Source organism: Ictidomys tridecemlineatus, chromosome 12, assembly GCF_052094955.1.
Source record: "Ictidomys tridecemlineatus isolate mIctTri1 chromosome 12, mIctTri1.hap1, whole genome shotgun sequence".
Lineage (NCBI taxonomy): Eukaryota > Metazoa > Chordata > Mammalia > Rodentia > Sciuridae > Ictidomys > Ictidomys tridecemlineatus.
The window spans coordinates 110,006,220-110,022,252 of record NC_135488.1 but is presented as its reverse complement, the minus strand read 5'-3'; the positions used below and the strand labels follow the sequence as shown (position 1 = coordinate 110,022,252).

Here is a 16,033-nt window from a genome sequence, read left to right as displayed (position 1 = left end):
ATCATTCTATTATTTGGGAATACATTTTATAAAATTCCAATTTTTACTCTTTCCTATATTTTCCTTGTAAAAATTTTGCAAAGTTTATACTATAATTAGAGATGACCAGTGAGGCCATAAAAATAGATTGGGCCATTTAATTAAAATCTTGTATTAGACAGTTGAGGAGTAAAAACTACGTAGCACAAGTTCACACTGAAAAAAAAATTTGGAGAATGGTATCTAAGAAATTAGTAACTATGTTTGATGTTATGGTTTTTATTACATAGAGTGAATATGAACTTCTGTTATTAAGATTGGTTTAGAAAGCATATTCATCATCTTTAAGAAGGGTTAAAATAATTGAATAAACATTTATGAAGCATTTAGAGAAGTTAATGCAGGGCAGATTATGACTAGTTCTCCATGGAAGATAGGAACAAAGTTGTGGTGTGAGCATATATTTCTGTTAATGTGTGACTGTATGTGTGTGGTGTACGTTTGTTTCCTCATAAGAGGTATGATTAGGGCTGTTTGTGTACCCTATAAAGTAGCATTAAGAGGAATGATTAGGGCTGTTTGTGTACCCTATAAAGTAGCATTAAAAGTATTAAACAAAAATAAATGAATGGATGGATTTGCTATTTCACTTCTAATATTTTTGTTGTGATGATATTCAAGAGATGTGGTCTGAAGCTATTAAAATCCTGAAGGGGGAGTATGCTGTCCGAGCAATCAAGGAACACAAGATGGATCAAGCAATTATCTTCTGTAGAACCAAAATTGACTGTGATAATTTGGAGCAGTATTTTATGCAACAGGGAGGAGGTAATATTTCCTCACTTGAAATAAATTTTGTTTATTTCCTCATTTAATAGCTTAGTAGTTTCGATCATGCAATCTAGAACACATGCATAGAATTTAGAACAGTGACAGTACATTTTATCTGTGTTTTTCCAGGACTTTTCCCTATGATAAGTCCTAGGAAGAACAATCAGAGAATTTTCCACATGGGTACCTCTTCTTTATAAGGAACTTCAATTACCTAAGGCCCTTGTATCAAGAGGAGTGTACAGTGACTGATTATTATTAAAATTTGAAGTGTAATCACCAAAATAATAAAGTGTATATCTTCTAAACTGGGAAAAGGTGAATGTGCATAAAACCTTCCAAGCAAGGCTAAGAAAGGAAAAGGAGAAATATGAAAAAAAGGATGGCTAGAAATTACAGAGTAAGATCAATCATGGAAAAAATGTAAATACATGAGTAAAAACTATCGGTGGACTAAAATATTTTGCTAAAAAGAATAGAATATTAAATTGGATGAAACTTGGTTGTATGCTGTTTAACACTTAGTTTTTGCAAGGACTGGAGCAACTGAAGTACTCTTACATTGTTCGTGAGAATACTAATGGTATAACTACATTTGAAAAAGTCCTTCAGTCTTTTGTAAAATTAAACATTTCTATCTTATGGTCTAGCAATTTACTTCTAAGCATTTACCCAAGACAGGTGGAAATACATATTAATAAACTATGTATAAGAATGGTTATAGCAGTTTTAATAGTCTGAAACTGAAAACACACTAAAAGCAATTAAAATGGAATGCAGTACTAGTAGACATAGTATGATTGGATTTCAGGATCATGATTAACGAAGGAATTCTTACGTAAGAGTATTTATAAATCAACTTAAGTGAAATTTGGGAATAGTCAAAATGAATCCATTGTGAAAGAAAAATTAGAGCAATGGTTGCCCACAGGAGGGTGGGAGCAGAGGTTGAAAAAGAACATGAGAAGCATGGTGTTAAAGGTAAGAGAACCTGTTATAGGTAAGACTTGGACATTTCTTTGTGTGAGTTTTACCTCAAAAGGAAAAAACCAAAGTGAATACTAAAGTACTTAATGTACCCATACTGAACTGTGTACTTAGTCTAATTTACATTGAAATGTGTCAGAAATGTAAAGATGAATTGAAGAAAAGTTACAAGCCGGACTGATATGTCTATTTCTCCTGCAGATTAGGAAGGGTAGCTTAAAATGTTCTTAAAAGAAAATCAATTTTAATGCTTCATGGAGTTTAAATTAATGGCATTTTGCCTGTGACAGAAATTGTGTTAATCGTGGTTTATGGCAAGTTGGGGTGTAGATTTTCATAGAATTACATGGTAATATCAAAGTCTGAATTTTATTGATTTGTCAACATAGTCTTAGGCTATATTTTCCAAGGTCAAATGGTATGTGTTTTTCACCAGGACCTGATAAAAAAGGACACCAGTTCTCATGTGTTTGTCTTCATGGTGATAGAAAGCCTCATGAGAGAAAGCAAAACCTGGAACGATTTAAGGTAATTAATGTTTAGTGGTTATCTATATTTTCTTAATATTTAAGAGGGGCACTGATTCTAGATTTAATCAGTGCCAGTTAATATTATTAAAGCAGTTCTTGTCTGATGTATCTTTATCATGGTGATTAGTCATCTTTGACACACAACTGATAAATTTCATGTTCTCTGCCAGCATAATACTACTGTAACAAGAATTTTCAGTTTAAGAAAGTTTTAATTAAATTCTTCCAGGAAGATATGTTTAGAAGTATCATTGGATAAGTGATGAGCCTGTTTTAAAAATGTTAGTAATAATACTTGTAGAGAACATAATTTGTAGATTAGTTGAAGAAAAGTATTACAGTATAGTTTTATAGAATTAAATATATTTGCTTTGGAATTGTTTAAGGTTTTCAGTTGTGCTTATAGCATACAAATGGGTTACAGAGCTCTTGTGGCAGGGCTGTAGCCATTAGAACTGAAAGATCAGTAATTACTGCTTACAGACATTCTTCTTCATTTACCAGTGTGTTATCCCTGTGTACAGTAATTACTTTCCTGTAGTGAGAAAAGGTGAAAGCACTGGGCCTAGGAGTGTTGGGTTTTATTTCTATGCCCAGCATGATTAGACGTGGGTATTAAAACCTGTCGCCTGGCCTCATTTCAGCATGTGTGCCACCCTTGTCCCTCCTAGGGATTGTGCTAGACCAAGTGTCGTACACTCACTCTTCTTCCCTTCTCTAAATCTCTTCTTTTTGTTTTCCTTTGGTACCAGGGATTGCTTACCCACTGAGGCACATCCTCAGTCCTTTTTATTTTTTATTTTGAGATGGGTTCTCACTAAGTTGCTTAGGGCCTTGTTAAGTTACTGAAGCTGGCTTTGAACCTGTGATCCTTCTGCCCTAGTCTTCCGAGCTGCTGGGATTAAAGGTGTATACCACCATGCCTGGCTTCCTTCTCTAAATCTCTTTAATTTTGCCAGGCATAAGTGACATTCAGCAGATAATTTGTATTTTGTTGGTGAGTTCTGGGGGCCCACTCCCTATTTTCTTCTCTGTAGGATTTCATCTCCTATCACAAAAAGTGAAACTTTAAGATAATATATCTAGTAGTCTGATTTTATTTTATATTGGTGCATTATAATTATATATAGTAGTGTGATTCATTGTTACATATTTGAACATGCATATGCTATTACTATAATTTGTTTAGTTAGTATCATTCTTCAGTATTTTCCTTTTCCCTCCCCTTCTTTCTGGATGGATCAATTGAGTTTTTTGTACTGGGGACTAAACCCAGGAGCACTGTTACATCCCTATACTTTTTTATTTTTGAGATGGGGGTCTCACTGAGTTGCTTAGGGCCTCACTACATTGCTGAGTCTGGCCTCAAATTTGCCATTGTCCTCCCTCAGCCTCCTCAGTTGCTGGGATTATAGGCATGTACCACCATGCCCAGCTAGATTTATAATACAGAAGTAAAGACAAATCTTATGTATGTACATTTTACAAAAAACTGCAAGACTTGCTCCAGTACATTACGAGTATCTGGACCTCTATTCCCTAACATGTAGTTAGTAGAGATCTTACTTATTTAGTGGATAGTATTTGCTTTTATCTTTTAGTGTATTTATTTACAGATTATTTTTTTCTCTCTATTCTCTTTAGAAAGGAGACGTGAGATTCTTGATTTGCACAGATGTAGCTGCTAGAGGAATTGATATCCATGGTGTTCCTTATGGTAAAAAGAAACTTTATGCCTACAGTTTAAATTTTATGAAATCTAAAGTTATTTAGTATTTTGAAAAAATTTTAAAATTAATGGTAATTGGTAATAATTATTCTTATTTGTAGTTATAAATGTCACCCTGCCTGATGAAAAGCAAAACTATGTACACCGAATTGGCAGAGTAGGCAGAGCTGAAAGGTACTGCTATAATCCCCAAACCCCCCTTTTAAGTGCCTATGCTTTAGGAATAAAGTCTAAAAAACGCTTTAAAAATCTTTCAGGATGGGTCTGGCCATTTCCCTGGTGGCAACAGAAAAAGAAAAGGTAATCTTTTCAGTGCTCTGTTATCCTTATGTGTGAGTTGTGATTTCAGATGTTGGAAATAAAAGCAGTTTCTATTTAGAATGGATTTAGTTGCAAATGGAATATAAATGAACTTTTTATGGCATCTTTATATTCACTGAATAGACAAATAATAAGATGAGAGTTAGATAGGAAAAATGCAAAATATGATTTTCCCTAATAGCCTTAATGTAATTATTTTAACCAAAAGTATGTAAACACTCTGGCATGGTGCCATAAAACACTTTGGGAAATTATGTAACTTTGTTTTGATATAATTTCAAATTTATAGAAAAGTTGTAATTATAAGGTACTCCCATGTACATCTCCTGCTCAGATTCCTAGTTGTACATTAGCTTTATTGTTTTCTTTGAGAAAATATACCTTTTTTTGATAATAATCTTGATACAGCCATTCTCTAGTATTTTTTCACCCTTGTTTTATCTGAGAATTTAACTGCATTCATTTAGGAAAACTTTTTTCTCAAAAGACTCAGGCATATTTAATTAATGGATTGCACTAGTAATTAGATGGCAGACAATCTATTTTTCTAGTGCCTTAAGAAAATTTTCAAAAAAAGGTTTAGAGTAAAATATTTAGCATGTTTCTATGTCTGAATGTATTCATGTTTTTTTCTTTATTATAGGTTTGGTACCATGTATGTAGCAATCGTGGAAAAGGGTGTTACAATACGAGACTCAAGGAAGATGGTGGCTGTACCATTTGGTACAATGAGATGCAGGTGAGGCTTTGGACGATACTCACAGAAAGCTTACTAAAGTTGGTAAAATAGACTACATTTATCCAGAAAAGCTGTAGCTCAGCTTTTATTTGTCAGTTATGAGGAAGAGTAGTGAGTGGTTGGTTGTATTGGTAGTAGTTGGTAAATCATAATTATGAGCCCATCTCTTCAGAAGTCTAATTTCCGTTGATAGCAAGCATTTTAGCTTTCCCAGTTTTATTTAATGCTGTTACAATTTGAGTCTGTAAGAGTAAAGTTTCTATTTGGAAATATTTTACTTTTCTCTTCTTAGCTTCTCTCTGAGATAGAAGAACACCTGAACTGCACCATTTCTCAGGTTGAGCCGGATATCAAGGTTCCAGTGGATGAATTTGATGGAAAAGTTACCTATGGTCAAAAGAGGGCTGCTGGTGGTAAGCTTTGAATTACTCTAAAGTCTTTTCTAATGTGGGTGAGCCCTTTTTGAACTTCAGTTTTTGAAGAGAATAATTTCAGCTCATTATGTTGAGTAGGTGATCAGCATATTAATCATTCCCTCCTTAGCACTTTGTCTACACTTGTCTTGCAGCGTTTTTCTATTGTGTGGGCTATATGTGAATGGGGAACAGCAGCTCTAGCTATTTCTTTTGCAGTGTTAATGTCATAAGAATACTTGAACTTTTTATCGAATTAATAGGAAACAACAGTATAATATGTGATTTTGCACAAAGAAACAGATGCCTTTAACTTAAATAGTTTCACTATTCTCTTTGCATGGAATGCCCTTCACTAGCTTGTAGCTGAAAACTTGAGTCAGGCTAACCAAGTGGTTTGTAAACCAAGGGAGTGGAGGCCAGGGGTGTCCGGTGGCTGTTAGTGAGGCCTAATCCTTTATTTATATCAAAATAATTGATTTGACATTTTAAAACCTGAATGTTCTGGAGTTAACATGCCAAGTAATACATTTTTAGTGATAGAAGCGATGTTTAAAGCAATAGAATTGAGCCAAAGTATTGCCAACAAGTCTTTCAAGCATGCATTTACATTGCTTTCTGATTTCTGTGTGTGATGCAGGTGGAAACTATAAAGGCCATGTGGATATTTTGGCACCTACTGTTCAAGAGTTGGCTGCCCTTGAAAAGGAGGCACAGACATCTTTTCTGCATCTTGGCTACCTTCCTAACCAGCTGTTCAGAACCTTCTGATTTTCATGTGTACTGAATAAGATTTGAATACTAAGTCAGTAGTCTTAAAACTCTAAAACAGTTGTACTGCTTCCAAGTAGCAGTATATATAGTAACTTAAGCTATTAATGCTAACTCTTGCATGTCAAGAAACATTAGTCTTAGAAATTCTTCATAAAATGGCAACCTAATGACAATAAATTTGACCACTATATTTTCATGAAGGTTTGCGTCTTATTTTAAATTTATATTGATTTCTCCCCCCCCCTTTTAAAGTATGCTGCAAGCTTATGCATTAAGTTTATGGATATGTGAATTTGGCCAAAGATCATATGAAACTACTAGCAGATGTCCTAAGAATAAGGTCTTTCACTGGGAGTGGTCCTGATGGATGATCTTCAGATGGTTAAGGCTGTCTGGGTGCAAGTTCAGCGGGAGGAGAGTTGTGATGTGAAAGAAAATGGGGTGATACCAAGGTGGAAGGAGGACAGCCCAGTTAGTTTGGAAACCTGGAGGATCCTGGGGGTTAGAAGAAGTTCCGTGTCTGTGAAGATGTATCTGAAGGATTACCTTCCTTTTAAGAACCTTTTTTTCCAGATGATATGTACCCTGGAAAATAAAACTAATATGCTAACCCTCTACTATGTCTTAAAATTAATCTCAGTTCTTTGGAATTACTTCCTTAAATGCCATAGGGAAAGAAATTTAAATATATACATTTGAATTGTTCTTTTGTGCTGAGTGTGTATTGTCACTGGGGATTGAGCTCCCAGCCTGCTAGGCAAGCACTCTCACTGAGCTGTATTCCTAGTCTTAGTTTATAAAGAGGTTTTTGGGAGGCTACTACTCTTGCCTTACTGTTTCCTCAAGAACACAGGCTGTTGTAATTTCTCATATGATGTTTTTCGAATCTTTTAGTACTGAAATATTTTTTCACTCAAGCAAAATCTTGAGTGAAACTCAATATATAAATAGATGAAGGCTCTATTGGGAAAATCATTACCAGGTAAATCAAGCTCAGAGCCTGTGAGAAGTGATTTGAGAATACCATTCTGTCGCTTAATCTGTGGACCACTTTCTTTGGAGATATCTTAGAACTTCTATAACACATCTCACAGCTTTATACCAACAACTCTTTGCAGTGCTTACCTCATTTATCACTGCTTTAGAAATGGATTTTTAACAGACATACAACAACAAAGAAAAGGTTGAAGTTCACATTGCTTAAATATGAGAACTGAAAGAATCTTTCTGATCATCCTTTTCATTTCCTTGTTTTATTGGCGCAAGAATTGGGTTTAGAGAAATGCATGTTCATATGGTCTGGTTTTTGGAACTGGAAACAGAATTTGGGTTTCCTAGTTCCAACATTTATCTTCATATGCCACCACTGGAAGATGATTCTCAAGTCTGAATGGGCAATCCAGAGAGGAGTGCTCTGAGAAAATTGGTGGTATGAAGAAGGCTTGTTGAGTTTGCCTTTGTCAGATTGCCATCCAGCTAGAAACACCCAGGGAACAGCTTTCACACAAGAAATCTACACGTAATCAGATCAGAAGAGGGGTTGCATGGAGCCCTGTCTTCTTTCTTTCCACCCATGTCACCATAAATTCTTCTCTTTACTCTTAGTCCTGCTTCATATGTTAATTTTTTCTGGTCTCTGCATTGGTGCTAAGGATGCAAATAATTGTTCAAGTCTGGTTAAGATGTGGTCACTGAGCCTGAGAGATGTCGATTGTCTCCCTTTTTCCTTTAAGTATAGGAACTTCCTGGGTTTTAGTTGGGAATATCTTTCTGAGGATCTGGTCAGTTAGTATATGAGTTGAAGTGACGTGTACAACTTCTAGGCCTCATCCCTCAACCTGCCCTTTCCTTCCTCCTACACACTGGAACTTAAGTGATGTCAGCCAATTACCACTATTAGAAGAGTGTCTTACTTGGGGAATGAGAGACCAGTAAGATAGAAGGGATCTGACTGACCTTGGGGAAGAGAGCTGCCCACCCTCTTGGACTGCCTTTTACAATAATTTGGTCTGATCCGAGTTGCTGCATGTTTAGGTCTCTGTTAGAGAACTTTAGCCTCTGCCCCAACTAATACAGAGCATTAGAGGCCCTCAAAATCTGGAAAATGTTTAATGTTAACTTTGAGGTGGTGTTATTTCTAACTCATAGCTTCAGCTTTGTTCCTTCTACAGTGCAAAAACTAATAAATGTACCCACAGTCGGGGCTGGGGTTGTGGCTCAGTGATAGTGCGCTCCCCTAGCACGTGCGAAGTACTGGGTTCAATCCTCAGCACCACATAAAAATAAATAAATAAAACAAAGGTATTGTTTCCAACTACAACTTAAAAAAAAAAAATGAACTCACAAGTTTGGTGCCTGTCTCCTCTCTAGGCAGAAACACAGAGGCTCACCCCATCTTCAACATATGCTAACCTGGCCTACGGCCTTGGGAGCCTTGGCACAATCCTTCTGCTCACCTACCTAGTCTTTCATTTGCTCTTTATTCAGGTTTTGACTGCTAGAGTTATACTCTCACAGTGACAAAAGTGGTTTTAAGTTTAGGGATTTTTTTTTTGTGGTGATGGGAAGGCTATTTCTAATGTGTTCTGCTCTAACTCAGATTTACTTCTTCCCTGTATTGCTAATCTGGAAGATAGTTTGAGCTCCTTATGAAGACAGCCTTCCTTGAGAGAGCATAGAAAAACTAATTCAAAGACAACTGCTTTTATAGCTTAGGGATTTTGCTTTAAGAAAATAGATTCTAGGGGCTGGGGTTGTAACTCAGTGGTAGAGTGCTTGCCTAGCACATATGAGGCTCTGGATTCAATCCTCAGTACCACATATAAATAAATAAAGTCATTCTGTTTATCTACAACTAAAACTATAAAAAAGAAAACATATTCTAAAGGATTTGAATTAATGGCCTTAGATTTAAGATTGCCAAAACCTTTCTATACCTTATCCTTAACATTCCTTTTCCTGTTATAAACAGAAATGTGGAAACTTCAAGTTAGAGTAATTCCCATCCCTCCCTATTTTTTATTAATTATTATTTTTTTGTGTTGGGGGTGGATTCTGGGGATTGAACCAAAGTTGCTATACCACTGAGCTATATCCCCAACCCTGTGTATTTTTTATTTTGAGACAGGGGTCTTGCCAAGTTCCCCAGGCTAGCCTCAAACTTGTGATCCTCCTGTTTCATTTTCTTAAGTAGCTAGGATTATAGGCATGTGCCACTGTGCCTGGCCCTTCCTACTTTTTATTTAATTTTCACTACCAGAGAAAGTAGTTACTGCTAACATTTTGGATTGTTTCTGTTTGGAGTAAATGTTTTGGTATATGGTTTAGATCATATTACATATGTAATTTTGTATCTTCATTTAACGTAAGTATTTCTTTCAATGGCTGCATGATCCATTGATGGTGCTGTGCTTTATGCCCATTGCACTCCTAGTGGTCATGAGCATTGAAGTGAATTGAAAAGGATTTTCAGGATATTCAGCCTGAATTTGAATCTGGCTCTAACCCACACTAGCAATATGACAGAAGGTGAGGTTGTTGGCCAGCTAAGCTTTGGTTTCTTTATGAAGATGGTGAAAATAATTTGCATTATTCAGCATTATGTTAAGTATTCAACAAAATGAAGAGAGCTACTCATCCATATTTTGTAGTATTTATACTCCTTACTTTTTCCTGTGTTACACTTAGTATTGCAGGGAATATCTTCTGTCTTACGGTTGTTTCTTAAACTTGAATCCTAGAAATTGTATTGTTAAACAGAGTGGTAGCAACATTTTTTAGAGTCCATACTAATTCCTTTCTGAAAGGGTTGTGTTGATTGACATTCACACTAACAATATATGAAGAATCTGTACAATTTACAAATTGAATTGTAACTTGTTGCATTCATATGGTGTGTGAATTAGTGCAGGCAGATGGAGGTCGTCTCATGTCTTACATGGACTGCTTACCACGTGACTCCCCCCAGCCCTCCATTATGGGTACCCTCTCCATCATATTACATTACAAACCAGAACCCAGACTTGTTTTAAATAAGGTTGCAGCCATCTTTCTTTCTTTCTTTTTTTCCATTTCATTCTTTCTTTCTTTCTTTTTTTTTTTTTTTTTTGGTAGAAATGCATGTGATAATGACTCAGAACTGCCCAGATTAAAAGAGTTGGTTCCCTGCCAGTTCTAAATGGGCAAAACCATTTAATCATATTCTTTGCCTTATTCTAACTTAAAAAGGAACTATGCACTTTGTTGAAGTTTGAGATATGTGAAATATGGGAAATGTATAGGTAAATGTAAACAAGATTTGGGGCAGGCTGCCTTCCACTAGTCTTTTGCCTGTTGATTGTTTCTAAAGTAGTACCAGGGATTTTTTCCAAGTGACTGTATTTAGGGGGAAAAAGGAATATTTGTTAGAAGGGAAAAAATGTAGTGGAACAGGAAGGAAAGGGAGGGATACTATTTTGCTGCTCCAAAGTAATTGATAGAGGATTCCTTTAAAGGGAGGAGTGGAGGGAAATTTTTGCTGTTGTTTTCCATTCTATTGCTTTAAATAATTACCTTTCATTAAAGTCATCTATTACTCTGGTTTTTCTGGCAGATATTCTACCTTTTCTGGTCAAAAGTATTGAGGGGAATTTGAAAGAACTTGTAGTGAGGGAGGCCTGGATTTGATCCCAACAATAGTTACTGACTTTTCTTTAGCTCAACCACATGCAGATGTTGTTAGGTCTAAGATAGGACCTAGAAATCTGCATTTTAACAAACTCCTCAGATGATTGTACATAGAAGAGAGACAGTGAACCACAGTTTGAAAAACACTGGGAGAAATGGCTCTTACAGCTTTTGTTCTCACTGCAGTCTTTTAAGACTGGGCCAAGAGGATTCCAAAGGACTTGCTATACTAGAGTCCTATCTCTTCTTGATCCACTGACTTTGAACCAGGGATGTTTACCTCAGTTTTCGTTCCTTGGGTTGGTGATTCTTAACCCCAGCTGCACACTAGGATCACTTAGGTACCTGAAAGAAAAATATCATATCTGCACTTCTCCTCCAGCTTTACCTTGTTTAGCTCTCGAATAGACCTTGAGTTCCCCAGGTGATGCCAATGTGCTACCAGGGTTGAGAGCAACTGCCTTAAATGGAACCTGACTGTAGACATTTCTTGGTCCTTTTTCAGGTCATTGTGTGTCCTCTGCATACCCAGGCTGATGTGTATTTTTTTTTAATTTACTCTAATTTGTTGTACATGATAGCAGGATGCATTTCAATTCATAGTACACATATAGAGCACAGTTTTTCATGTCTCTGGTTGTTCACAAAGTAGAATCTTCATACATGTACTTAGGGTAATGATGTCCATCTCATTCCACCATCTTTCCTACCCCCATGTTTCCTCCCTTCCCCTTCCTCCCCTTTGCTTTATCTAAAGTTCCTCCATTCCTCCCATGCTCCTTGCCCCCCCTCCCCCTTATGGATCAGTATCCACATATCAGAGAAAACATTTGGCCTTTGGACTTTGGGGATCAGCTTACTTCACTTAGCATAATATTCTCCAACTGCATCCATTTACCCGCAGATGCCATGATTTTATTCTGTTTTAATGTTGAGTAATATTCCATTATGTATATATACCAGTTTCTTTATCTGTCCATCTCTTGAAGGGCATTTAGGTTGGTTCCACAGTTTAGCTATTGTGAATTGTGCTGCTATAAACATTGATGTGGCTGTATCACTGTTTTTAAGCCCTTTGGGTATAAACTGAGGAGTGGGATAGCTGGGTCAAATGGTGGGTCCATTCCCAGTTTTCCAAGGAATCTCCATACTGCTTTCCATATTGGTTGCATCAATTTTCAGTCCCACCTCAATGTATGAGTGTGCCTTTTCTCCCACATCCTTGTGAACACTTGTTGTTGTTTATATTCTTAATAGCTGCCATTTCTGACTGGAGTCAACAAATATACGAAAAAATGTTCAACATCCTTAGCAATTAGAGAAGTGCAAATCAGGCTGATGCATCTTAAGGTTAAATATATTTTAGACTCAAGCTGGAACCCTTGCATTATGCAGTGGAGTTTATTTTAGAGGGAAACTTAGATAAAAATGTCACTTGATATATATCATTTTGAGAAATTATTATTTTAAAATAACTTGTTGCTAGACGAGTTTAATTCTCTAGTTCTAAAGAGTTACTTTGGAGATTTAGACAAGTCTTTTAAAGATGCTGTAATTTTCTAAAACCCATTTGGCCTTAAATCCCTCTTTTTTTCCTTCTGTTTTAGACCTTGCCACTTTAAAATTTAGAGCGTTGCCTTTGCTTTGGACAGTCAGTGATAGGCTGTGGAAATCAGTTTCCACCCAATATTTTAATTCATACCTTGTCCCCAGCTCAGTAGTTCATTCTATTCATATGAAAAGGCTCTGGTTGTTTAGCTATGTATTTCCTTAAATTGAATCTGAATTAAAGGATCAGTGGTTGCCTGCCAGGGTAGGACTTTGAGGCAGCCAGGAGATGTATCTCTAGAGACAGGGTCAGTTGAATATCAGAGCAATGATGTTGTTAATGAGTTGAATTTTTCCCTTTCCACACTGATGCCAGGGATACCTGCAAATGTTGGCTGAACAATGTTAATCACCAGGTATCCAGGATGACTTGGGTATAAAGGACTGAATTCTTTCTGCATTTAGACAGAGATAGCTTAGAGGATGTGGAAACTGGATAGGACCTGGTACCACAGGAAATTATTACTGGCAAGACAAGAAGGCTTTCTTGAGCTGTCATCTAAAGTTCAGAAAAATGACAGGATTGGGGGCAGTCAGATTTAGTGAACACTCACTCCAAGAATTCTTAAGACATATTTGGGTGAGAATTTCTAACCTACAGTCTTGTAGGCTGGAAGTTTGAGATATTTTAGAGGCTAGCAATTTAGAGACTTTGAATTGTAACCATATCGTTAGATACTGTTCGCTTAAAATATTGATATTAGTTCTGTTGGTTGTAATAATAGACTGTCATGTGTTTCTATGCATAAATTATTTATGTTTTCCCACTATTATTGGCTCACAACCCAGGATCAAGAGAATACATTATTGCAAGATAACACGAATGTGGAGGGCCTGCCCACACCAACTCTCAGATTTGAGGCTTGTCATTTCCCAGTGGAGTGCACCAGGTGGCGCCATTGTCACACCGTGAATACCCACAAAGAACTATCCACATGTCCTAGTGTATTTTTACCACTTGGGGTCACTTAAGGATTACCTGATTTCTTTTTTTCTCCCCATCTAAGCAAATCACAGATTCAAAGAAATTATTCCCCTTGACATTTGTCAGAGGCTCTGGTCTTTTTTTCCTGGATGCTGAAGGCCAAGAAATGTACATTAGGGTTTTTTCACAAGTCGGCCCCACATGGTTGGTGCTCCTGTGGTTTCTCCTATCACAAAGCACTTACTGGACCACCACCCCAGCTTTCTCCTGGGCCCAGCACTGGGACTTCTCTATAAAGAACTTCCATACATGTGAAAATTGCACTTATGCTAATTGCCATGCTCATTAACATCTGGAATGCTTTTTCTCAAGTCATTTCCTTTGATTCTGCCTGTCTCTGAAAGACCAGATTTGAATGAAATGAGGTAGAGTATCATGTTAACAAATCACTGACACCCACCAGTCTTCCTGTCACTTGTACAGCTGATCCTAGGAATTACAGCTTGCCCTTTGAGAGCATGCTGGAGATCTGCGGAATGCCCCCACCCCACCGACTTGCCTGCTCATGGGTGGGGGTGAGGACAGGATGTGTGGGCCTAGACAGGCCGCCCAAACAATGGACCCAGTCAGTTCAGATAGCAGCTCATGGCTACTTACTTGAAAATCCAAAATGATTGGACACTCCAAGTGACAGTCTTTCAGAATCTCCTTTCTGAGCAAGTGACTTCATGGAGTTGTAGATTAAGAGATGCCTGACTGGAAAAATGACCAGACATGATCTCTTTGTCCTTTGCCTTCTGCTTTTCTTCAAAGAATATTATCTGGAGGGTAAAAGCAGGATACTTGAGTCACTACTCAAGATCAGCTTCTTCTGGAATAGCTTAAACCTACAACAGGAGCTCATTTAGCTTCTCCCAGTTTGAAGTTATCACTAATTTGTGTCATCCCCCGTTCAAGGACCTGTGACAGGCCTTCATTGCCTTAATTAAATCCAAACTAACTTGCGCACTTAAGATCCTCTGAAATGTGTTCCCAGCCTTCCTATTCTTGTTTCCCATATTCCTCAATTCTTAAACCTGGTCTCCTCACTCCCTTCCATGTGTAATAATAATTGATAACATCTGTCACCCCCTACTGAGGATTAGGTCTTGTTTTGTTGCCTGTCCTAGCTGACCCCTCACTACAATCCCAGAAGCAAGTTCTATCATTTTAATGTTTGTTTTACAGATGAGGAAGTGGAAGTACGGGGAGGGTAGTGATTTGCTAAAGAGCGCATGGCAAGGGAGCAGTGGGGCCAGAATTTGAATCCAGGCCTTCTCCACAACTCCTGATCACTCTTGTGCTGCTGCTTCCCTTGTTTGTTAGGGTTCTGCCTGGCCTAAGGGACTTAAGTCACTTCTGTGCCATCTTTGTGGGACATGAGAACTTTAAGCTTTGGAACATAGCACAAACCAGACATTTTATATTCTGTCTCATTGTAAGAGCCAGTGCTGTCTTATCTGCAGGTAAGGTATTCTAGCCCGGAGAGGTTAAGTCCACATCCCACAGGTTGAGTCTGTCAGGCCCCACAATATGGGCTTTCTTGCTCAGCTACTGTGACTCCAGGAAAACTTTATAGCACATTTGTCTTGGTCTTCTCTTATAGTGACAGTTCTTCAATTAAAAACACAGTCTCATGATTCTTTAATTCCTCCCCTTTTCCAGATGAATCCAAAGGACTCAAGTGAAGGGCTTCCTGGCTAGCTGTGCACAGTGGGCATACCACAAATGTTACTAATTGTCTTATTTTTTATATGATGGGGAGAATCTTTCAACTTAGCTAACAACAAGGAAAATTCAGAGGAGACTGAGACCCCAAACAGCAAGGCACTAGTGACTTTTAACCATGAGAAGGAAGTGTTATTCCATACTGTCTTCCAGGGCAGAATGGGAGACCAGAACCACTTTCAGTGGGAAAATATAGCTTGCAGCTTATTCAGGAAAAACTTGACCAAAATCTGAGCATGATTTTGAGCATATGGGCCCAAAGCTTCAATTTGCTACGGCTGAGATTTCAGTGGTATGGGGACCGACACTTGCCCAGAAATATGTGAATTCATCACGGTTATTTTTTGCAGCATTAAAGTTGGCAAACTTCCAAGTCAAGAACTTTCTGCCTTTGCAGTTCTCAGTTATTTGAAGCTGGATGACTCACTTTGTGTAACATCCTCTTGTTTTCCTCCTTTTCCTCCCCTGGGCCCCTCCCACCTGAGAGAATGGCCAGGGAGGGTTATGAAACTCAAGCTGGCTTCTTTTCCGTTTTTGTTAACTTGACCTCCTCTTCTCTGCCCCCCACCAGGCAGGTCACTCCTTCTTCCACATACTCCCAACCTTTGTTCTTTTTTTATTTGGTGTTTATATTTCTATGTTTTATTTACCTGCTTGGATGTCAGTCTGGAGTGAGTAGAGTGTTGAGGGCAAGCCTTGTTTCAGTATTGATAAATGGGGTAGGGTCTGGCCTAGAGAGGGTGAGTTGGAAGAAAGGAAGTGAAG

The 16,033-nt window shown here is 37.6% G+C and overlaps 1 protein-coding gene and 1 long non-coding RNA gene across 4 annotated transcripts in view; one reads left to right on the top strand and one right to left on the bottom strand.

Moving 5' to 3' along the window:
* Ddx1 (DEAD-box helicase 1) overlaps positions 1-6,503 on the top strand; it is a 36,971-nt gene extending 30,468 nt beyond the window's left edge. Inside the window, exons 19-26 of the mRNA XM_078029642.1 lie at positions 661-807; positions 2,234-2,325; positions 3,972-4,044; positions 4,158-4,230; positions 4,314-4,356; positions 5,021-5,116; positions 5,409-5,529; positions 6,170-6,503. Coding sequence (XP_077885768.1) covers positions 661-807; positions 2,234-2,325; positions 3,972-4,044; positions 4,158-4,230; positions 4,314-4,356; positions 5,021-5,116; positions 5,409-5,529; positions 6,170-6,300 — 776 coding nt within the window. The 3' untranslated portion in view covers positions 6,301-6,503. The remainder of the gene's footprint in view (positions 1-660; positions 808-2,233; positions 2,326-3,971; positions 4,045-4,157; positions 4,231-4,313; positions 4,357-5,020; positions 5,117-5,408; positions 5,530-6,169) is intronic.
* LOC144369450 (uncharacterized) overlaps positions 1-16,033 on the bottom strand; it is a 52,428-nt gene that overhangs the window by 33,061 nt on the left and 3,334 nt on the right. For 2 of the 3 annotated variants that reach the window (XR_013429230.1, XR_013429231.1), the window contains exons 3-4: positions 14,159-14,322; positions 11,249-11,313 (exon numbers count right to left, since the gene is read on the bottom strand). This is a non-coding gene — a long non-coding RNA (uncharacterized LOC144369450). The remainder of the gene's footprint in view (positions 1-11,248; positions 11,314-14,158; positions 14,323-16,033) is intronic. The other variant, XR_013429232.1, reaches the window with a different exon arrangement.